The following is a 22,812-nucleotide window of genomic DNA, read 5'->3' as shown; positions in this document are numbered from 1 at the left end:
AGAGAACAAGTCATCCTTTTTTCGTCTTCAGAGACTGTTTCACTGACACTGTGAGTAAAACGAAACTATGGCAAACTAGGGAAGTGTGCCGACCCGTGTGAGAGGTTTCTCACACCTGGTAGCACTCGCTACGTTTGTGGCTTTGTCTGGGTGAAGAGCACGCGTGCGCTGTTCTTGTCTGTCTTTTTTCTCGAGGGAGGATTGACAGTCATCTTTCTTCGCGGTTCGGGTCCCGCTCGTGCCGGGGCCGAGAGGAGACTAAGATCGCGGGGATCTCAGAGGGAGCTCGTTGAGGAGTTTGAGAGAGGAGTGAATCTCTCAGACTCGTCGACGGGTGACGAGAAAGGACTGTTAGGCGGGGATGCACGCTCTGACGCATCCTCTGGTCCAACAGTCAGTGCTCTACTGAACGCGCCGGCCAGGCTTGAAAAAAAAAAAGAAAGAATGCCATGGCAGCGCGTCAGAGGGGAAGCGTTCAAGAGAAAAAATAACAATAATAAATCCTGAGCGCTTTCTCTCTGGTCACACCATACCAGACACCATTAACAGAGTAGTTAGCACTACGTGCCTCCATCAGTCGGCCTCCGTTCCCCTACTGGATAGGATGGGTTTCCCTTACGGTGCGGTGAGATTGCTAAAGGCACTCTGTCACTTCCTTCTCACCGAGATTCGGGAAGCCCAGCTCTAGGTCTCCTCTCATGTGAGAGTCATCATAATGAGACCTCTGGCCCTGGAGCCCCATGCAGGCAGCACGGCTGCTCCAGGTAGAGGTAGACTAGGGATCACTCTATTAAGTTGTCAAGAGAGGTTTTCCTGGCCCTCCGTCTCTCGGGCTCTGAGCTGGATTTAATATAGTCATTTCAAAATAGCTAAACTAGTTAAGACCACTTGGGTGCGAGTATGACAGGCCTCCCCTTCTTAGAGTCTTTCTGCTAGGCCCCTGCTCCCCATAACCCTGGGGAGGCAGTATGCGTCTCTGAATTTGAGACAGTGGTCAAGTCGCTCCTCTAGAATAGGATGACGTAGTACTCCCCTAGTTAGCGGGGTGTTTCTATAGAGTGCTTAGTAACAAGCTAGCTCTCCTAACTATATGTATCAGGCCTCCTCTCCTTTTAGAGTCATTCTGCTGAGGTCTCCATGTACAGTTAGACTGTGTTATCTGTTTATAGCATGTGCCAGGCCTCCTCTCCTTCGAGAGTCATCTTGCTGAGGCCTCCATGATCCATGAACAGCATTTCAGGTGGAGCTCGAGAAGTGGCCCCTCTCTCTCTCTCTGAGGAGGTGCTTTCAGGCCCTCTGCTCCCTGAGCTCTGATGATCGTCGAGCTAGCTCTCTTAAATATGTGTCAGGCTTCCTCTCATTCAAGAGTCATCCTGCTGAGGCCTCCATACATACAGACGTTGCAGGCAGCTTGGTAGAGCGCGGAAGGAGTTCTTCCTCATTACTTGAGTAATTGTTAGACCCTTCGCTCCCTGAGCTCTGGTGGTATTAAAGCTCTCTCTTAACTTCTATTACATGGAGAAGTTTGAGAAGTGGCCCCTCCTCTCTGAGAAGGTGCTTTAGGCCTTTAGCTCCCTGAGCGCTGATGATCGTCGAGCTACCTCTCCGAAATATATGTGTCAGGCTTCCTCTACGGGAGTCATCCTGTTGAGGCCTCCATGTATACAGCTCGGTTAAGTGTGGAGGGAGAGCACCTAGGCCCCTCGCTCCCTGAGCGCTGTAGCGGTACTCTAGCATGTGTCAGGCCTCCTCTCCTTCGAGAGGCATCCTGCTGAGGCTTGAGAAGAGGCCCCTCTCTATCTGAGGAGGTGCTTTAGGTCCTTCGCTTCCTGAGCTCCGATGATCGTCGAGCTAGCTCTCCTAAAATATGTGTCAGGCCTCCTCTCTTTTGAGTCATCCTGCTGAGGCCTCCATATACAGTTGGCTGTGTTGATCTGTTCAGCATGTGTCAAGCCTCCTCTCTTTCGAGAGTCATCCTGCTGAGGTCTCCATGCAAACAGGCGTTTCAGTTGGAGCTTGAGAAGTTGAGCTCTGTGTTAATGTTTTCAGAACGGTCCAATCAGTCTCTGGTTTGCAGTCTAGCTAGCATGTGTCAGGTCTCCTCTCCTTCGAGAGTAATCCTGCTGAGGGCTCCATGCAAACAGCTTTGTAGGTAGTAGTAAAGGGACCTCTCACTGACAGAGAGTTGTTTAGGCCCCTTACTACCCAAGTTCTGCATCATGGCTTTATTCGGACTATGAGGAAAAGCTCTAGACCACAGTGGTGTAAGTGTGGCAGGCCTCCTCTAATCTCAGAGTCATCCTGCTGAGGTCTCCGCTTCCCATAGCACCGCAAAGGAGCTATCGTCTCTGGCTAGAGACTGTGGTTGAGTAATGGAAACCCAAGACAGGTTGTTGGCTTCAGCGTTGAGCATGATATAGCCTCCGTGGTGTTGGGGTTGACACTGAAAGTAGCAGGCTAGGGCCCATAGCCCCAACACCCACCCCCGTGCTACAGTTAGCCTGACATCTAAGCAGTGAGGGGCTTTAACTTTGAGTTAATGTGTTTTGGCTTGTAGCCATAGTTGCTGAAGCATCCCCTTAGCATGGAAACGTGGGAATCTTGTTCCCCATAGCGCTTGACGCAGTTCGAGTTACCTTCGAAAGGGAAAGTCTCAGGTTACAACTGTAACCTTTGTTCCCTGAGAACAGGGAACGAGACATTGCGTCTCGTCGCCATGCCTCTGGTCTGCTTTTACAGTCCCTTCAGATCAAGAAGTAGATGACTTGTTCTCTAGGCACTCTTCTTACTTCCTGGTCGCGCTAGAGCATGACGTCATGGCTGACGCCGGCCAATAGAATTGTTGTGATCCTACAGTGTTTCAGTCATCAGTCACGCTGAGGCGTTCCCCATAGCGTTTGTCGCAGTGTCTCGTTCCCTGTTCTCAGGGAACAAAGGTTACAGTCGTAACCTGAGGCGTTTTACCCAGAGATACACAAATACACTCTACACTAGTGTTTGGATAACAACATTTGTGGTTAAAGGTCCAAGGTTCAAATCCTACGAGAGTTGATCCATGAAATATCACCATTGTGTCCTTGATCAAACTCTGAATCTCAGGAACTGAACCTGTTAGATCTGCACTGAAAGACACTGTGGATTGAACCAGCTACAAAATGCTAAATATGTTTATGTAACAAATATGTGCTATAACAAATATGTAACAAATAAGTGCTAACCAGCCTAAGTTTATCGCTTGGGTTATCCTGCAGCAATCGGGGGTGATAGAAACTGTATTGCAGGGGAGATCATGCTGTCATTCATCAGCTATCCATTGGAAATTAATGCAGGAAAAAAAGTTAATTTTGTTTTTATCTGTGATTTAATAAAAAATAACGTGATCAGATCATATTTGATGAATGGTTGGGGTTTTTTTCGATTTAGTTTAGCGATGTGGGGGTGACACAATCTGAAACGCATAGCAAAAACGCATAGACCAGATTCGAACCGGAAGTTGGCAACTGGAGTCATCGTCATGGCAGCATGCATTGTTTAGAACAGAATAAGGTGGATATTCCCAAATCGTCGAACTGCACCGGCTTGTATTTGAGACAGATGTCTAACAGACCGGCCTTTATAATTTATTGCTGAGATGATTTCGTGGAGTCTCTAATCTCTAAAAATCTGCAAATGCTCCACGTGAAACTGTGGTCTTCCAACCTTTTACTATCATGTCAATTGATTTGATCACTATGCACGAGGGAGAGAGAGCAAGAGTTGTTTGACAACACTTCTAAACGTCTATTTGACATCTGACAAGAAACGTCCTATATTGCAGATGAGCAAACACTCTTAAAAATACATCTTCCAGATGTAAACACACATCAAATAGACTTGTTGGGCTCTCTCTCTCTCTCTTTCTCTGAAACTTTGTGTGTGTATGTACTGGTTTGCCAACCGTCCCTTAACGGAATCGTTCCCGTTTTTGTGAAATAAACAGCGCGTCCCGTCTTTCCGAACGCATCACCCCATGCAAATCATGCCACCCGCATTCTGTGATGTGAAGACTCGTCCTACCCATTCTACCATTAAAATCAATTTAAGTAGTAAATAAAAACAATAAAAGTATACCATCCATTCAGTTATCCCTAACATATAAAGAAGAGTTTTTTAAATATAAGTAATAAAATAATAATATAAAATGTTTTCTGTTGCAAGCTCACATACTTGATCTCATGTTTTCTTGTGGTTTATTGTTGAGCTGTCAAATTGTCATGTTGAAATAATCATTTCCATGCCCTTGACACATTTTTATTTATTTAATTTAGTTATTTATTTATCTCGTCTATGGGTGTCCCTTATTTTGCCTCACTGAAGGTGGCAACCATGCACTAGCATTTAATGTCATGTTTTTTAAAGTTTGGCAAGGTGCTGAAAGGTTGACGTCTCTTGACAAGTCACTATGCTCATAAGGATCCAGTCCTTTGATTCCCTTTATTTTCTCCTCATATCTCGTCTTTGCATTAGGATTTAACTTTAGGTGGTATGGTCCTTCTGACAATGCTAATGATAGCTCACGTAAACCCTCCTTGAGTTCTGATGACGTTGCGCCCAGTTGGTCACATATGTCTTAGCGACCTCTATTATTAGTAGCCTATTAGTTGTGCATCTGAATCTGCATTGCTATATTCGGGAACTTGTTGAAAATGAAGCTTCTGATTTGTTTGGCCGTATTCCTCTGGTGTTTACTCGATCATGGTAAGACTTTTAGACATTTCTCTTCTTGCCGATGTTGTTTTGTGAACTCTAATCGGTGTAAAGGCAGTTAGACAGAAATGCTTTCACTTTTGTGTTTTGCAGTGTGTTGTTATTTGACCGCTGTTAGACATGTTTGTAGGTTACATCTCTCCTTCAGCCGACGATAAAAGCGAAAGTATTGGCTTTTGTGGTTAGGGTGATCACCATTGTTCTGTTGCAGGTCAGAAGACCTGATTTTGCGGGACAAACACGAGGGAGAGAACTTTTTTTAATAAAGAGAACTATTATTAATTGTGATATAACTCAGGGTTCGTGTGTGGGTGATGGAAGGAGACTCGGGGTCGGCGAATGCTGGGGCTCGTGCACTTTATTTTAGAATATTATCCCCCCACGGCGCGACTGCGCGCTCACACAATAAACTCAAACACTTGAACAACATAAAATCAGATCAAACAGTAGGCTACTCTTCCCGCTGGAGACAGCAGATTCGGCATCACTAAGAGCATAAGTGTTTCTGTCACTGGTGAGTTTCCTTTAATCATTCAGTGCATTTTCACTCGATTATTTTTATAATACAGCCTTGAAATAGTGCAACTTAAATCCTCCCAGTAAATGTTTCCTTTTTTGGATTATCATGATGTAAAGCCAACAAAGTCTGACAACTTTCACATTGAGTTTTGTAACATTACGAATTTTACAATTTTGAATTTTTTTTAATTATTTTTTTTATAAAGAAAAATGCTCAATATTAGTCAGTTTTCTTGTGAATGCCGCTGATTTTGCTGCTGTTGCTCAAAAACACACCATTTAAAGAATTAATCAATATCATACAACTTTATGCTGAAAGCATAATGGTGTAAATAGGCTATGTCAACAGTATTGATTACAGACAGTTGATTATCAGTCGATCTCAAGTAATAATGTGTGTGTGTCTTCAGCTGTTGCACAATCAGGATTATCAGATGATATACTACAAATTGTTGCTGCTATTCTTCTGACTGTGGCTGCTGTGGCTGCTGTGGTTGTTTTGGCTGTTAAGTTTTACTTGTGGTGTTGCTGCTGCTGATCAAAATGAACAGGCAAGTATTACATACAGCAGATTGTAGAAAATATAAATAAGATATTTAATGTGCAAAATACTCTTTAAAAATGTTTAAAACAAAAGTATTTTTATTCTAATTGACCAAAGAGTGTGTTGTTTAAACAGGAAACAGGAGACGGCGAGATGATGATCATCCTCAGGTGAGATACTGTGAGCTCTGAGTCTCTGTCTGTGAAACACTGACTTTACTACAGATTGACATTTGTTAGTGTGTATCAGGAACCAGTTGCATGAAAACTCTTTATTGAGTCTATCCAATAGGGGAAAATTTCCCTGAGGAAAGTAATTTCTTTAACTAAGTGTTTATAATAAGCGTTTCACGATAGTTTCTGCCAATAATAAGCACTTCACGATAGTTTCCTGCACTTTCTGGCAAAACACCAGAACAGGGAATCAGTTGCGATAGTTTTAACATCTCCATAAACTGAACATAATCGACCACTTACTCTTGAAGATGTTTAACTCACGACTGTATGATTTCAAGGCACACATTTTCATCAGGCAAAACTGTTTCTCTTTTGAACTTCACTACACAAATGTGTGTGTCACTCAACACAGACCTTATCATAGGCTGCAGGATACTGTGTGTACACACACTTGTTATCAGTGACATTTTTGTTGATTTTATTTGACAGCTATAAATATGCCAAATTTAAAGAATCTGCGCAAGATCCATGTCTGTTGTTGCATGTTTTGGGCTTCCGCCTTGATAATAATAAAAATATATATTTCTGTCAAACTCTCAGTGGAAGTGGAAAAAATTATGAAACCAAAGAAAAAAAGAAGAAATAAACTAGATTAACTACGTCACATTTTTTATGAAAATTTGGATTTATACATTAATTTCTTAAATAAAATCCTGTCATCCAGCCCTCTCCTCCCTTCCTCTTTCATCCTCATCATTTTGACCAAAAACATGTTTTAGGTGGTCAGATTAATAGAGTACAAAGAATATCACAATAATTCAGGATGTTGAAAAATAGTATTTTCTGTTAACCAAATGCTTTTTAATCTTTGCTTTTGCTTCACTGAAAATGAACAAGTGTGTTGTTTTATTTGTTTGCGTTGTGTTTTGATTCTCGATATTTGTTGTGTGGGTTTTTGATGTTCTGCGTATGTGCAGGGATTGCAGCTGGAGGACCCTGATTGGTGGATCGAAGCACATCTGCTGAGGGGAATGCAAGATCAGTGTTGCCCCCCCCCCCCCCTCCCCTCAGCCCCTCCACACACTCATTACAGCTACACAGAAGACAACTTATAACAGTGATCACATTAGTTCAATGCTTTTGTTGTGTTTACTCATCTAACATTTTATTCAATTAAATAAGCTACACAATTTTAAATAGGCCTACGAGTGACATTTTCAGTACAACACCAAAACTAACTAAAGACTTTACTACAAAGTTCAAATGTTATAAAAAAGAACAAATAAACTTAACAAAAGAGAAAAAAGAACAAATAGTTCTAGCAGTGGCTCCCCAAAAAAATAGAACAAAGATGCAACAGATTAAATGCAGTTTTAATGTATACCTCACGTTATCCACATACAGATATTGAATAATCAAATGTAAAATAACAGTATTTTATTCCGGGATGATTGTTAAGGTATGAACATAGCCTAATGTATTCTGAAGGAATATTCTCATCAGTGATTAATGTTTTAAATAAATGTTTAAAGGGTTAGTTCACCCAAAAAAATAAAATGAAGTCATTAATTACTCACCCCCATGCTGTACCAACCCCGTAAGACCTTCGTTCATCTTCGTAACACAAATGAAGATATTTGATTAAATCTGAGAGCTGGATCACTGCTACATAGGCTCCTAAGGGATTGAAACTTGACGGCCCAGCAAGTCAATGAAGAAAATGTTTAAATATTCCATGTGACTACAGTGGCTCAACTATAAGTTTATCAAGCGACGAGAATACTTTTTGTGCGGAAAAACAACCAAAAATAACGACTTTATTCGACTATTGTTTTTCTTCCTTCTGGGCCTGAGACGAGAGTTCAAGAGATTTCCACGACGCATGCGCGAGAATTGCGCAAGAAGTAGAGTATAATAACAACGCAATTCTCGCGCATGCATCGTGGAAATTTCTTGAACTCTCGTCTCAGCCCCAGAAGGAAAAAAAGGAATAGTCCAAGTCGATATTTTTGTTTTATTTCCGCACAAAATGTAGAAAACAGATAAAACGGTATTCGACAGATCCCAAACCCTTCGACTTTATTATGATTGCTTGTTGGTGATGAGTTACTTCGACTTTGTTTATGATTTAGGAACGTAGGGGTGTACTGCCATTTAATTTGACTTCGTTTGCGATTTGTTTATTTATAGGGAGTTAGGGAAGTTATTTTGTATTTTTGGTTTACTCCCTGTTTAGGTAATTTAAGTATTTTTGTTTATACGTTTATTTTGTTTGTTATTTTGGCCTTGTGGCACCCTGAAGCCATTATTCTTTAACTTATCATTTTTATTTCCACTACAAAAATAAATAAAGTTTTTGTGGAAATTAGATTTTGTATCTTTGGTGATCTGTCGGCCAGGGCTGGTTTCCTGTTAACATCAATAAAAATCCACGTCCAACCGTCCATATAATAGGGTACATAAAAGTTGTGATGTGGATGTTCAAGTATGCCAGATACCAACAGATTCTGTGAAATACAACAATGTATTTAATATATCATGATGAATCACAGCCCATTCTCACACCCAAGCCCATACCCTACCCCCACCCCACACCTAAACCTAACCGCGTCCTCTAACAGACGCTTTCCTTTAGCGTCAGTGAGATGACGCCGTAGGATCGCGTCATGTAAGTGCGCCTAAAACGTCAAATATTGAAGCATGGTCAAAGGTGACGCCTTGGGGTGAGAATGTGTTGTGAATCACAAGTATTTGCACATATTTGTCTTGCGCACACACTCCCCCAGTAAAGTGAGGAAACAATAACACACTAAACTGGCGAGTGATTTAACATTGACAAGACATGTATAAGAGTATCGAACTGCAGATCCGTAACGCTGATGAATGAAAAAGAAGAAAATGTCTCGCGCCCGACCCGTTGAAACAGCTGTGAGATGAGGCGCAAAGGTCAAATACGATCATCTAGCACATATTCAAATTCTGTGTTTTAACGTTTTAAGACAAACCATGTGCAAATTCGAAAGTCAGCACCATTGCTGATTATTTTCTCCTTAAAACTGCAGTGAACCAAAGACAGTCTCAAAAACACAGTTTGAAATCGCTTCTGATGTCACAAACCTTGTAACCAATCAGGGGTGCGTTTCCCAAGAGCATACTATGGTAGTGTAGCAGCGAGTTACGTAGTTTCACAGGAAAACGCACCCCAGGTCAACGTGTGATCGTCAACGAGTAAATCTCTGAGCTGTGAGTGAGTGGAGTCAGGGCTCATTTGCATATTCTTAGAACTGCAAATACTACATGAGGCAAGGGTGTAGTTATATTCAAGCTAATTTAGGCATGAAAACAAGTTTAAATATGTCATTTTGGTGATCAAAGATGAGTTTCAAGGGATAAAATTATTGACAACAGGGGTACGTTAAATAGGAAAACTATATAAAAAAACGTAAGACTTAAGTATTTGCAAGACATGTCAGGATGCAGAAATTCAAGTAGCCTCTACCCGGACCACGTCGTCATCTCCAAAATAACTTTATGACTGACCCAAAGCACACATCTTCTGACCTCATACGTGACAATACTGGTAATCTTCATCCCACGCTCACACAGAGCACATTACATTTACTGGAAATGAACCAATTAATCAGTATTTTTGAAAAGGTCCTGTTCACACATGATCTCTTACATAAAAAACTCTGAGGTGTGACACTTGACACCCGAGTCAAACTTAACTTCTGTGGCCGGTTTTACTAAAAGCAAAATTTCCCCTTTCACACATTCAATCTTTACTTGTACATTACCGGTAGGAGATCATGGATGTGTGAACTGGACCTTTTCAAAAAATACTGCTAAATTGGTTCCGGTAATTTACCAGTAAGGGAAGTTGTAACCAGTGCTGGAAGTGGGCTTCTTTAAGTGGCCAATGCTGGCAAATGGAGGGTGAACATCCTCAGACCTCACTCATATGATGAAAAGGCGTCATGCCTCAGACTAAAGGGCTTTAATCATTGGACAAAACGGCATCACGCCTCAGACTGAAAGACTTCAAAACCTTTTAAAGTCAACTTTGACTGATCGGTGTAATTGTTTTTAACTAGGTACCCCTTTAAATTATATGTTTGTATTTACTTAAGTTAAACAAAATGTCTTGTATAAATGTATAGTCTATGCATAGAGATTTGTTGTGTAGTATGAAATTATAGTAATATAAAAGCAATCACATATACTGGAGGAGGTGCCATGTTTGGGTTGATGTCTTAATTTGTTTTACTTTCAGTTTGTTTCGTCCCTTGGTACTATAGACCTTATTCAGAGCAGCGCCATGACAGGTATGAAAGTGAGGCTGTGAGGGATAGACTTACCGTGTTTCCAATGGCATCTGCTGTAAAAAGCTGAATAAAGCTCAGATTACTCACAATTTTCCACAGCTTACATTGTCGGGAGTTTTTTGTCTACTGAAATTTCTCAATTATCAAATTATTTCAAATTATCTCAATATTAATTGCACCCTGAGGAGTCGATGATCGAGGAGTGAGGAGACTTCCTAAGGAGTCATAAGCGAGGATACACAGGTGTATCCTGTGCGGAACTGTTTTATTGACTAAACGTGACGCACGTATTAATTCTCCTCCCCCTTCACATCGGTCACAATCATTTTAATTTATCATTTACCTTTGCAGTTTATTTAAACCACACATCTCATATATTTCAACATTGTAGCCTATCTTTATTATTGTTTATTATGAATTTATAAAATAACCAAACTTCAACAAGATAAGGGCAGATCCTTTTAGCGCTGCTGATGACACAGTGTGGAGTGACGCTCGAGTGATCAAGTATTCCAATGTACGGTATATAAAAAAGCTTTTATTCGATTCCTCCTTCCTCGTTTCCTGTCCTCGCTTCCTTCGCTCACGTCCTACAGGGGGTGGAGCTGAGACGCGAGGGAAGGAAGCGAGGAAAGGAAACGAGGATGCACCAAGGGGGTAATCCATCAGCCGGAAGTTGAAGCCTCGCGGGAACCGCTATTGTAGCAGAAATTCACCTACTGTTAGCATTCCATTGACTTCCATTCATTTTGGCGTCACTTTGACAGCGAATAACTTTACATCTGAGGTGTCCAACGACTTAATTTATCCATTATTTATTTCTAAAGAAACACGACAATGTATAAAATGCTCCATTACTTTGTATCTTACGTTACGGCCCCGTAGAAGCCGCTTTTATAAAAATAGTTTAAAGATTGCGTCGAAACCACGGGAACCCCTCTGTCGCACAATAGAGACATTACTGTAGCCTATAGACAGGAGGAGAAGCTCGCAGGCAATCTTTTGGCCATTTCCACAACACAGTACCAGCTCGACTCGGCACGGCTCGCCTTTGTTTGGTTTTTTTCACTGTGTAAAAGTTGTATCTGTTCCTGCTTTCTTGTACTTTTTTTGTACCACCTCCGGTGAGGTTCTGAGCGAGCTAAGCCAAGCTAAGGCGATACTAAAATGTCACGTGAAATCAATGCCGACGGCTGATTGGTCAGAGGGAATTGTCACCATTCACTGCGTCATCATTGCACGCGCCAGATGGAGTATCCAGAATAACCCCGCTATTTTTAAATAGTTTGGCCAGAGATAGTTACTAAACTTACTACTATTTTTATGGCAACTCGGAAGAATACGCTGTGGTCAAACGAGGAGGTGCAGACTTTCCTTTGTTTGTTTGGCGAAGAGAGGATCCTGCGAGAGCTTGATGGGGCAACGAGGAACGAAAGGCGTCGCTATGACAACCGGGTACTATTTGTGACGGTACTGTCGGCAATGGAAAACGGAACGAAAAGCGAGCTGAGTCGAGTCGAGCTGGTACTGGTAATGGAAAAGCGCCATTTTACTGTCTATGAGGCAATAATCGGGGGAACATGAAGGAACAAAGTCAAGGAAGAAGCCCATGAGTCCATCAACGGGACAAAATATTTCAACGACGTTTTTTGAGGAATTGGCTGATTCAGATTTTCAACTGTCAGACTGTCGTCGTGCTCAGTTTGAGCCTGCACAGTCGCTTAGCCTCAGAGATCAGGCAGGAAGTGCAATAATCAGGCTTCAGTCTTCTCCATTGAAATCAATGGGGTCACTCTGTCCATTTCTTTTACTGTATGGGATGCACAGATAAGAAATGTTTCTAATTAGTCACGTGATTTTCACGTTAACAACACAAGCCTCGAATCGCGGCTTCATCTGGCACGCCCATTTTTTTTCTCCACACGAGCTCCGACGCCTCGGTTCAAATGGATTCAAAACTATGGCTGCGCCCTCCTACGCACTTCCGCTCAATTTCATTTTCCTGAATCTGGTTGAACCAGGCTAGGTAGCCTACTCCCCGCCTTTCTCACCGCGGTTACATCCAGCCTAGTCGAACACACCAATTATGAAGCAATGTTTTGAATTTGCCCTCCAGGCTAGGAAGAATCTTCTCTTTATTTGGCTCTTATTGCTTTGGTGTTTACTCGACCATGGTAAGACATTTAGGATCATTATGTCTCTTCCGACGAGGGTGAAAACGAAAGTGAAAGTTTTCTCATTTATATATATATATATATATATATTGCACATAAATGCGTTTATTGTTTGTATTTTGCGGTGTGTGTTATGTAGTCCCATGGTTGTGGAAAAAAATTTGGATGCAAGAAAACATTATTATTTTTCAAATCTTTTGCGCTTTCCTCAAAGATATGCTTATGCGTAGGCTATGTCCTGCATGTTTCAAACGCTCCTATACGTTAACAATGGTGTTTGAACTCGGACTCAAATAAAAGATATGCGATGTCTAGGCTACTTAACTCAACGAGATCAGTGAAGTTGGCAATATAATCACAGATTCGAACTTCCGGGAGCAATATTCGTGAGCTAAACGTTGTTACAAAAAATGACACCTGGACATCCGTGAGTTGTAAATCCGATTTAAGAGACTTTTCTTAGGAGAAGTTGGAAAGTAGGTGGACTTATTAACATTTAATCTTAAAAAATAATATTCCATAGTTAAAATTTGCAAGTAGCCTACAAAGTGATCACATTTGCGATTTTCACCTGATAGATGATAAATGAAAATTGTAAATGAAAACATAATTTAAAAGAAAATTTAAAAATTGAAATATGTTATATGGATTTTCATCTATTTTTACATTTAGGCTACATATATTAATTTAACAAACACATTTTAGCCAGGAGAACGATAGACGCACGTGTGACTAACAGTGAAGTCCCTGTTAGTCCAGCAGTAAACCCCCTTAAGTATTTGAAGATTATGCTTTTGTTTATGGTACTGAATGCTTTTTTTTTCTTTATACACGTGAATCACCATAATACACACTGAGGGGCTTTGATGCTCAAGAAGAAAATACAATACATTATGATCTGAGGTTGTCCATTTTATTTTTTTTAAAGATCTTTTTTATTCAGTACTTCCCTTCATAAGCCACATGTATTTGCATGTTTCCCAGAAGACAAAAGTATAATTTTCCCTCATCACTCATTTCGTCAATGAATGGTTTCAGTTTTTGTAATAGTAATAGTACATTTTTGAAAAACATTTCAGTCATCAGTCATCCTCATTGTGAAAATCTGGATCTCAAAATTATACAGTCACTACTAGACTGATTTTAAAATGCAAGAGATGCTGTAAAATTAATCTATCATCAATCACCCGGGTAACGATACGTCAGGGCTATTTAAACCTTTGAACTGGTTCTGTTATTTCTACTTGTGGACTAAAAGTAAATGATTTTGTTTGGCGTATAATGAACTGTTAATTTCTTTTTCAGATTTTCTCTGTGTTGTTTCAAATGGAGTGTCGGTGTCAGTGATGGAGGGAGATTCAGTCACTCTAAACACTGGGGTTGAAATAAAACATGAGGATATAAAATGGTATTTTAATGACATTTGCATTGCTCAGAAGAACAGTGGAGATCAGAATAAGAGTAAGATCTGTACGGATGATCAGTATGAAGATACTGATGAGAGATTCAGAGACAGACTGAAACTGGATCATCAGACTGGATCTCTGACTATCACACACACCACAAACACAGACTCTGGAGTTTATAAACTACTGATCATCAGCAGCAGCGACAATGAAAAAACCTTCATTGTTACTGTTCATGGTGAGTCATAGTTTATAAACAAGTCTTGTACAATTAAAGGTAAGGTTGTACATTTTTTCCTTAAACACTTTTTGTTATTCTGGTTGAAACTCTTCATATCCTGATATCAGTCAATAATAGCAGTGGTCTAAATATTAAAACATGTACATATATCACCTTGACGTAACCGTAATGATGATAACGTGCAACATTCTACCCTGAGATTTATGTGTTTCTAACACCATCAACACAGAAATTAATCTGCAGCAGTCAGGTCATCTATTAAATATTCATTATGGCAAATATTTATTATGAATTTCAGTTTTATAGTACTTGGTTGTGTAAATCCACAGATGGGGGACAAAATATGAATCAGGATGTGTTGTATGATTAAATTAGTCAATAAGATGTATATTTTTGTCTCATAAGTGAATGTGTGAATCAATTATGTTTTTCTGCTGTTCCAGACATATTTCTCTACCCACAAATTTTATTTTTTTTTTTTTTTTTTTTACTTACTTTTTTTTTGGCTTATACTTAAATTTTTTGTGGGTAACTTTTGTCCTGACCGTAGAAAATGAGACAGATAATCTGTGAAAAAGCTCCTTTGGCTCCTCCCAGTGGTCCTATTGCCATTAGTAGAAATACACCGCTCCCAGTCAGAAACAACCAATCAGAGCCAGGAGGAGTGGCTTAGCAGTGTGTACATGCTGATCACACCCTCTCTTGCATAGCGTGTACCGTCGTTCAAACTCAAGATTGTCGGTGTGCCGTGCTGATAATGGCGGAGAAACACCCTAAACTGCCAATTTTTCGGTTGAAAGGGTTAAAAGGAAAAAGACCGATAACAATAAACGAGCGAAAACAAAAGAATTAGACAGAGCCCATTAACTCAGTGTCAAAACTCTAGCTGTGTTACATGTAGATAAAATGTCACGCACTGTGCAAAGCAACAATTGAAACCTGCTTATTCGCTGGCTTGTCATGTTGCTTAAATAATGGACTAGCAAATCTTATAACATTAGGCCTACATATCGCTAGAATAATTACTTACTCTTACGTTAGTTACCGTTATGTTATCTTACTAGCTATTTATAAATTATAGAAAGGGTGCAGCGTTATAACGAGGAGCTGTGGGAGGAGGAGCTGTGGGGGAGGGGCTGTGGTGGGAGGAGCTGTGGGGGGAGGAGCTGTGGGGGAGGGGCTGTGGTGGGAGGAGCTGTGGGGGAGGGGCTGTGGTGGGAGAAGCTGTGGGGGAGGAGCTGTGGGGGGAGGAGCTGTGGTGGGAGGAGCTGTGGGGGAGGAGCTGTGGGGGGAGGAGCTGTGGTGCCGCAGAGAGCAATGGGGTGGGACCTGTAAGTTGTGCTTGTTCAAATTTTCAGGCTAAGTCAACGTTTTCTCAAAACTCTCCACTGTTGATTTCTTCTTCAGGTGTTGATACAGAGAGAGTGTCAGTGATGGAGGGAGATTCAGTCACTTTATACACTGGTGTTCAAACAAACCAACAAGACAGAATTAGATGGTATTATGATAACACCCGCATCGCTCAAATCAATAGAGACCAGAGTAAGATCTGTACAGATGTTCAGTGTAATAAAGGCACTGAGAGATTCAGAGACAGACTGAAGCTGGATCATCACACTGGATCTCTGACCATCATGAACATCACAAACACACACTCTGGAGAATATCAACTACAGATCAGCAGCGGAAGCAGCGACAGTGACAACACCTTCAATGTTATTTTATATGGTGAGTCATTATGTTTAAATGCAAATCTTGTACATTTAAAGCACATCATTAATGTGTTTAGGGATATTTTAATGGCATTTTGAGGTGGTTTTTTTTTTCTTTTTACCTGTAAATTAATTTAGAGACAGTGTGTGTATATATATATTTAAAGTGGAATTGGTAGATTTAAACATACGTAAATTACTATGTACATATGTACTGTAATTTGCTTAATTAAAAGGTAATACTAATAATACTAGCTTATATAATATGTATCCATTATATCTATTTGAATAATAATGTCACGATAGCATTTTAATTTGTTATTTTAAAAAGGTACTGCTAACACCGTCTGTCATGTGTGGACATAATCGGAAGAAATCCCTATTGTCAAACTTGCCTTAGTGACTTCAGATCTAATTCAGAACAGGCAAAATGATTGTAAAGTATATACATTAGTCAACATTTGAAGTGGATCAAAAAAGATCATCAAAGTTGTCCTGAGACAAGAATGGGTATTGTTCAAAATTCATGTAGGCAATAACTTAGCTGAAAGGTTTTGATCCACATCAAATGTTGATTACTGTAGTATATCGCTACTTGTAGTCTTTTCATTGGATAATTTTATTCTTAAGTAATAAATAACATTATTACTAACATTATTAAGAGTAAAAATCAGTGTTGTGTACTCGAGACTCCATATTTTCTCGAGTCCATATTTTAATGGTCTTGGTCTTGTCATGGACCCGTGTGCATTTTGACTTGGAATTGACTCGTACTCGAACATATTAGGACTCGGACTTATTTCGTGAGTCCACTCGAGTCCCATTCAAAATATGTCATGATTATTGCTGTTTTTTTTTTTTAAATTGTTTGATTGAAACGTCCAATGATTGCTGACTTTCTTGTGCGCAACTGCGCATGACTTGAGACTGTAACACGGCACGCAAATGCAGCAAGACCCAGGTCAGACGTGATGTGGAGCCTCAAGTTCACCTATGTATCGAAAATGTCTGCCTTATCATCCCTAATTCAGTTTGCATATAAGAGCCACAGAATCCGTGTGCAGTAATGTTATGTTAAAGAGCACTTACTGATTGTAATAATTTTAATTGTAATAAAATTACCTTTACACCACTATGTGGCCTTTTTACCATTACAGTGTACATGATTCCATGGTATATTTGATTTACTGTTTGAGTATTGTGCCAATTTTATTGTTACCACCAAATATTTTACATACTCTTAAAGATATCTTTAAATCTGGTTTGAGACCCAACCTTAGGCTATCCAACCTCTCTGGTCTCGACTCGGACTCTCTATGTTCTCGGACTCGAGTGAGCTGGTCTCGACTACAACACTGGTAAAAAATGCGCTATATTTGTGGGTTTTCTCCGCCAATGTTTACCTGTCCAATCAGCGAAAAGAGGAAGTGGCTGAGAACGATAACGATGCCAAACGTTAGCGGTTGGTTATGACAGATCCAGAGTGACTCTGGGCAGATCCAATAAACTTCAACAGAGTACTCGCCTTCAAGGAAGTTAACGCTTGTCAATGGGGAGTGGCCAGGCTCTCTGTACAAATGAAATGTACGAGAGTCTGGTAGGACCAGGCTAGATAAATAAATGCTGCTTTCAGATTGAAAGTTAAGAGAGCCTGTTCGTTATCGCTTTCATGTCCACAGTTCTCTCATGTTGTGTGTCTTTTCCCCCCAAAAAAGATCCTCCAATCATCTGTTGGTTTGTGTTTCAGGTGTTTCTGCTGCTGAACGAGATACAATTAAGAGAAAGTCAGTAAAGGAAAGAGAATCTGTCATTTTATACACTGGTGTAATAAGAAATCTGAAAGATTCAGTTAGGTGGTATTATAATGAGATTCTCATCGCTGAAATCAGTGATGAACCCAGAAAAAACTGTACAGATGATCAGTGTGACGAGAGATTCAGAGACAGACTGATGCTGGATCATCAGACTGGATCTCTGATCATCACACACACCAGAACTGAAGACTCTGGAGAATATCAGCTACAGATCAACAACAGCAGATTCAGCATCATTAGGAGCTTCAGGGTTTCCGTCACTGGTGAGTCTAATTTAATCATTCAATGCATTTTCCCTCAAGCCATTTTAAAATACAGTATACTATGTTTAAATCCAAACAGTAAATGTTTTCACTGCGGCCGGTTTATAAAGTGAGTTTGGACTCCATATGTACAGGTGTAAATGTTAGACAAATTATGCACCTTTTATTTTAGGTAAGAATATGTCTGGCTGCTGGTATCATCCAGTTATTTTCAGCTGTATAAAACAGCTTATTATGCCGCTTGATATTGAAAACTGGTGTTTCTAGCGATATTATTTTAATGTACTGACTTAAATACTGCACTTTGATATTCTTCTTGTTGATTCTCTATAGCGGGTAATAAATCAGAAGTCTCTCACAGTCACAGAAAACACATTATTTCTGCTTTGAAAAATAAGATGGATTGGTAGAGTTGATTGTCAGTTGATCTCTAGTAATAATGAAATGGTATAATATGTGTGTGTGTGTTTAGCTGTTCCAGTTTCAGGATTATCTTCATCTGCTGTAGGAGTAATATGTGCTGCTGCTGGTGTTTGTATTCTGCTTGTGGCTGCTGGGATTTACAGTCACCACAGATCAAAACAAACAGGCAAGTATTACATACAGCTGATATAAAGCTGTAAAAATATAAATCAAAGATTTTTTGTGCATAAATATTCTTCAAAAATAAGTAAAAGTACGTATTTTTTATTTTAATAGACCAAGAGTAAGAGAGTTTGTTGTTGTTTAAACAGGAAACTGGACACCGTGCCATGATCATCATCAGGTGAGATACTCTGAGCTCTGTCTGTCTGCAAAAACTGAATTTAAAACAGATAGAGATCTGTAAGTGGTGTTTATCTGTTCAAAGTTTTCTGACTGAAACCATGATTGATTTCATTCAGAAATCATTAGACAAAAACACCTATATTGATTGATTTATTAACTGCTCTTGAAATGGACTTTCATTAAAACCTTTGCGCCTATACATTAGAAAGGCGAAATATTTTGTTGAAATGGGTGCCACGTGACTAAAGAAAACAAGAAAAACAGCTGTTGTCTTCCATTTTGCTAAATCAGTAGAAAAACTTCAACACCCATAATGCACTGGGCATGTTGCTGTCCAAGGCCACTCCCACCAGTCTGTTATAGATACACTTACCGGAGTCAAATACTGTAGGAAATACTTCTACACTGTAAAAAAATATTTTCAAGATTTGTTATCACAACATATTTTCTTTTGTCAAATCAACTTTATAATAATTTATTTAGTTGAGATAACTTATTATTTTGAGTTTCTGATGATTAAATTAATCTCCTTCATTATATTAACTCACTTTTTCCAGTTCAATGAACTTTTAAGTAAATTTAAAAAAAGAACATTTTAAGGCAACCAGGTTACTTACTTTTTTAAGTTAAATCTACAATATTTTTTACAGTGTAAGTAAACTTGTAGTCAAAATAGTGTCGACTTGGAGAATGGGTAAACTTTGTTCATTTACATATACTACCGGCATTATAAAAATACAAAGCAGGTTGAAAATTGGAGAAGTGTCACTTAAAGCCTAGTTCACATTACATGAATTTAAAACGCAGGGCTGAACTGTGCTGTTCACACTACATGACTTGCTCTCAGTGAAATCAGGATTGTTCAGGTTGTTGAGCTGTTCACGCCACACAACACAACGTGATTGATCCGCAACAGGAGGTAACGCACTACACGAGTTGACAACAACAACTCTGTCACCCAATGGAAATGACGCAACAGCACGCGCGCCAATACCCAGCGAAGAAGAGAAGAAAACAACACGCGAAAATGGACGTCAGACAGAAACTAGTGCTGCACACTGTTTGCGCGATGATTTGCTCTGAAAAAAAAAAAATGCAAAAAAAATTCAATATAATATTTACCCGGTGACCTCAACCTATGTCTTGCTCTGATTGGCTGCAGCTCATGACATCACTGAGGTTGAGTCGCGCGACAGCTCTGTAAATCTAGCATGCTAGATATTTTTCTGGGCTCTGCGACGCATCTGCGAGTGTCTTTGATTCGTTGTTGGCTCTTTCATACTAACAGATTGGCAAGGGTTCATCGCCCGCTAATCCCCCGGGATTTGCACGCGATAACACCCTGACCTGTTGGCGAGCTCAACGATTTGCGAATCGGGCTTCAAATCCTGTAGTGTGAACTTGGCTTTAAGAGAGTGCTAATCTTGACTTGAAGAACAGGGTCTTTACATTCAGCAAACATCAGAGAGAAAAAACACTGTTTTGTGTTTGTGCAACTGAATCATCAATCCTGAACCTTTGCTTTACCTTCTGTGAATCTGTTTCTATCTTTCAGGAGGATGGTGTCTCTTCAACCGACTGGAGCTAACGGGACGTGCACTGGTCAGACTGACAGACAGACAGTGTGAAACCCCCTACTATCAGGAAACGTAAATCAAATTAAGATAACGTTCTGAAATGGTTCTCTCAGGGTTATTCGAGTAACGGTAACCGAATGATTGCTCTCCGTTTGTAAGTCGCCAAAATGAATGGGAGTCAATGAGATGCTAACAGCTGGTGAAGTTCTGCTACAATGGCGGCTCCCGCGAGGCTTCAACTTCCCTTGCTTTCACTGCTCTGCTCCTCCGCTTCTGCTGCTTTCAGTCACGTCACGCTGGCTCTGAACGAAACCGCGTTGTGGAAACGCGTTGGCCTACTACTTTTTGATCCTCTCTTCTATTATAGTTTTTCAAAATGGCGGAACATGGAAGCCTCCGTGGACTTATCCGTCCCATGTATTTAAAGATAATCAATATAAAGTTGATATCATCATCAACTTTTAACTGTAAATGTTCATCTGTCTATAAAATAAAGTACACAACCAAAAAATGAAAAAGCTTGTAATTAAGACGGTAACATTGTCGAGAATAAAGCAGGACTCTTTCTCCTGCAATAGCTCTATCCACATGGAAAAAGCTACCCCATTACATTACATTAACTCCTGTTTTTTTGTAATCTCCAGTCACGTTTCCTTTCACGATCTATTTTGGACTTTTCTGGTGACGAGGATTTGCAATACAGCCTTTTAAACTTGCTGGGGCCGTGAAGCGCCTCTCAGTGCTCTGCTCCTCCGCTTCTGCTGCGTTCAGTCACGTCACGCTGGCTCTGAACCAAAGCGCGTTGTGGAAACGCGTTTGCCTACTACTTAATGTCCCTCTCTGCTTTTATAGTTTTTCAAGATGGCGGATCTACATGGAAGCTTCCGTGGACTTATCCATAAAGATAATAAATTCTTCATTTACGAGGATTAGTCAGATAATTGGCAGAGGTATTTGTACACCATTAAAGACATATTTATGGATAAAAATAGTGATTATTAATAATAAAATACATAAAGTACACATTGTCCCTTTAAAAGTCCCTACTTTTTGAGATAAAATTCAAAAGTAACATTTCATAATGTTTGAATGATAAAATGGAACAGAGCAGTCATATAAAGAAAAACAAAATGTCCACCGTTTAAAAAAAAAATTCTCGATTACATGAATATTACTGAACTTAATGGAACATTTTTGCTCAACATTCTTAGAACATTTTTTTTCTTAGAACAAGAAAAATGTTGAAAACACCAGTATGTTGAGTTTTGATGCTGAAAAGTTCATTTAACCAACAAACCTGCTTTAACTGTAAACTGGTGGGGGGTGTTTTTACCAGGAATACTTGAAAAACATTTCACACCCAACACCGATTCTTGAATGTCTGATTAACAAAGTATTATTGAAGTGAAATATTAGCATTGTGTCCTTGATCAAGCTCTCAATCTCAGGAACTGAAAAACTGCACTGAATGACTTGTGAATGTGAATTAAAGAAGCTACAAAAATGGCAAATATGTTTTTATGCGTTGTGTATTGTATTGTGTATATGAAGAGTTCGAAAGCATCTTAAATCATTTGAGACGCACTACTGTTTCCTAAAATACACACTCACAACTGACATCAACAAATCGTAATACATGTTCATGCAGAATCATTTTGTTCATCCAGAGACAGATGAGTAATTTGCTGCTATATTTTGCACTAGAAATATACAGATAATTGATAAACCTGTTTCAAAGGAACTTTTGAAGTTATTCAGGGACCATTTCATCAGTCCGACTCTGAATATCACAATTGAACTTCCCCATAATGTGACCGTGCTGTAATGTCCACTGGGATTTTTTTTTTATCATTAAACTATAACATTGAAACTTTAATGAGCTGGTTGCAGGGACGTGCACAGACATTTTGAGGGGCAGGGGCTGAAGTGGAAAAAAGTGCACTTCTCATAATTATGTTTTTTTCTTTTAAAAAGTTCATTTCATCTTCCTCAAACTCACGCAATTGTTTCATTTTCAAACTAATGAGTTCTACAAAATAATGAGTTCACACAGAAACCATGGTCTCCTTATTCATCGGTTTATAGAACAGCAAAGGACACCATGCCGCAAATGTACATGTTTTCTATGCTACTAGTTTAGTTTCAATCAAGTATATATTTGATGTACCTGATGGTGACATGGACTTAGTTTCACATTTGAAGGAGTATCATCATCAAATAAAACCTTCAAAATCCACATTTAGATGGAGTTTATTTTAAACCTACTATCCTCCATCTGTTTGCACCGGTCGATTTTTTCTAAATTAACCAATTTATATTTTTAAATTTCAGGGGGAAAGACTGATGTATGTAAGTCATTAGCTTTAATAATAAAAAATTTAGGCCATAAAAACGTCCGGATTTCCCATAGGTCATTTATTATTACATTTAGCCACGTAATTGATATGCTCATTCGTTCATTATCGCGATATAAATTTTCTCGATAAGACGAAATCAATTTCGAGTCAATATCGTCAATGCTCGATATAATCGAGTTCGATAATGTTC

General features: G+C 39.5%; 2 protein-coding genes across 4 annotated transcripts in view; both read left to right on the top strand.

Annotated features, from left to right (window-relative positions):
- The first annotated feature begins 4,571 nt into the window (after window positions 1–4,571).
- LOC120486553 (uncharacterized) overlaps window positions 4,572–22,812 on the top strand; it is a 62,907-nt gene continuing 44,666 nt past the window's right edge. The window contains exon 1 of one of the 2 annotated variants that reach the window (XM_089121410.1): window positions 4,572–4,737. In XM_089121410.1, coding sequence (XP_088977536.1) covers window positions 4,686–4,737 — 52 coding nt within the window. In that variant the 5' untranslated portion in view covers window positions 4,572–4,685. The remainder of the gene's footprint in view (window positions 4,738–22,812) is intronic. The other variant, XM_089121400.1, reaches the window with a different exon arrangement.
- On the top strand, window positions 12,310–21,709 carry LOC120486555 (uncharacterized). Of its 2 annotated transcripts, none has more exons than XM_089121094.1 (7): window positions 12,310–12,484; window positions 13,790–14,128; window positions 15,539–15,859; window positions 17,591–17,920; window positions 18,429–18,509; window positions 18,655–18,686; window positions 20,244–21,709. In XM_089121094.1, exons 1-7 carry the CDS (start codon window positions 12,397–12,399, stop codon window positions 20,274–20,276), a joined length of 1,224 nt encoding a protein of 407 aa, XP_088977220.1. In that variant the 5' UTR covers window positions 12,310–12,396; the 3' UTR covers window positions 20,277–21,709. The 2 variants fall into 2 exon arrangements, with proteins under 2 accessions (XP_088977220.1, XP_088977219.1); XM_089121093.1 differs by having other exon boundaries at window positions 12,311–12,484; window positions 18,393–18,509.

This window comes from Pimephales promelas, chromosome 2 (assembly GCF_988280905.1).
Source record: "Pimephales promelas chromosome 2, fPimPro1.hap1.1, whole genome shotgun sequence".
Taxonomy (NCBI): Eukaryota; Metazoa; Chordata; class Actinopteri; order Cypriniformes; family Leuciscidae; genus Pimephales; species Pimephales promelas.
This window is presented reverse-complemented; position numbering and strand designations above follow the sequence as displayed.

Bases quoted from the DNA above. Each gene is read 5' to 3' on its own strand.
- LOC120486555 (XM_089121093.1), top strand. From the start codon at position 12,397: ATGAAGCAATGTTTTGAATTTGCCCTCCAGGCTAGGAAGAATCTTCTC. The intron at 14,129-15,538 runs GTGAGTCATAGT...TTTCTTCTTCAG, and splicing joins CTTCATTGTTACTGTTCATG to GTGTTGATACAGAGAGAGTG. The intron at 18,510-18,654 runs GCAAGTATTACA...TTGTTTAAACAG, and splicing joins CCACAGATCAAAACAAACAG to GAAACTGGACACCGTGCCAT.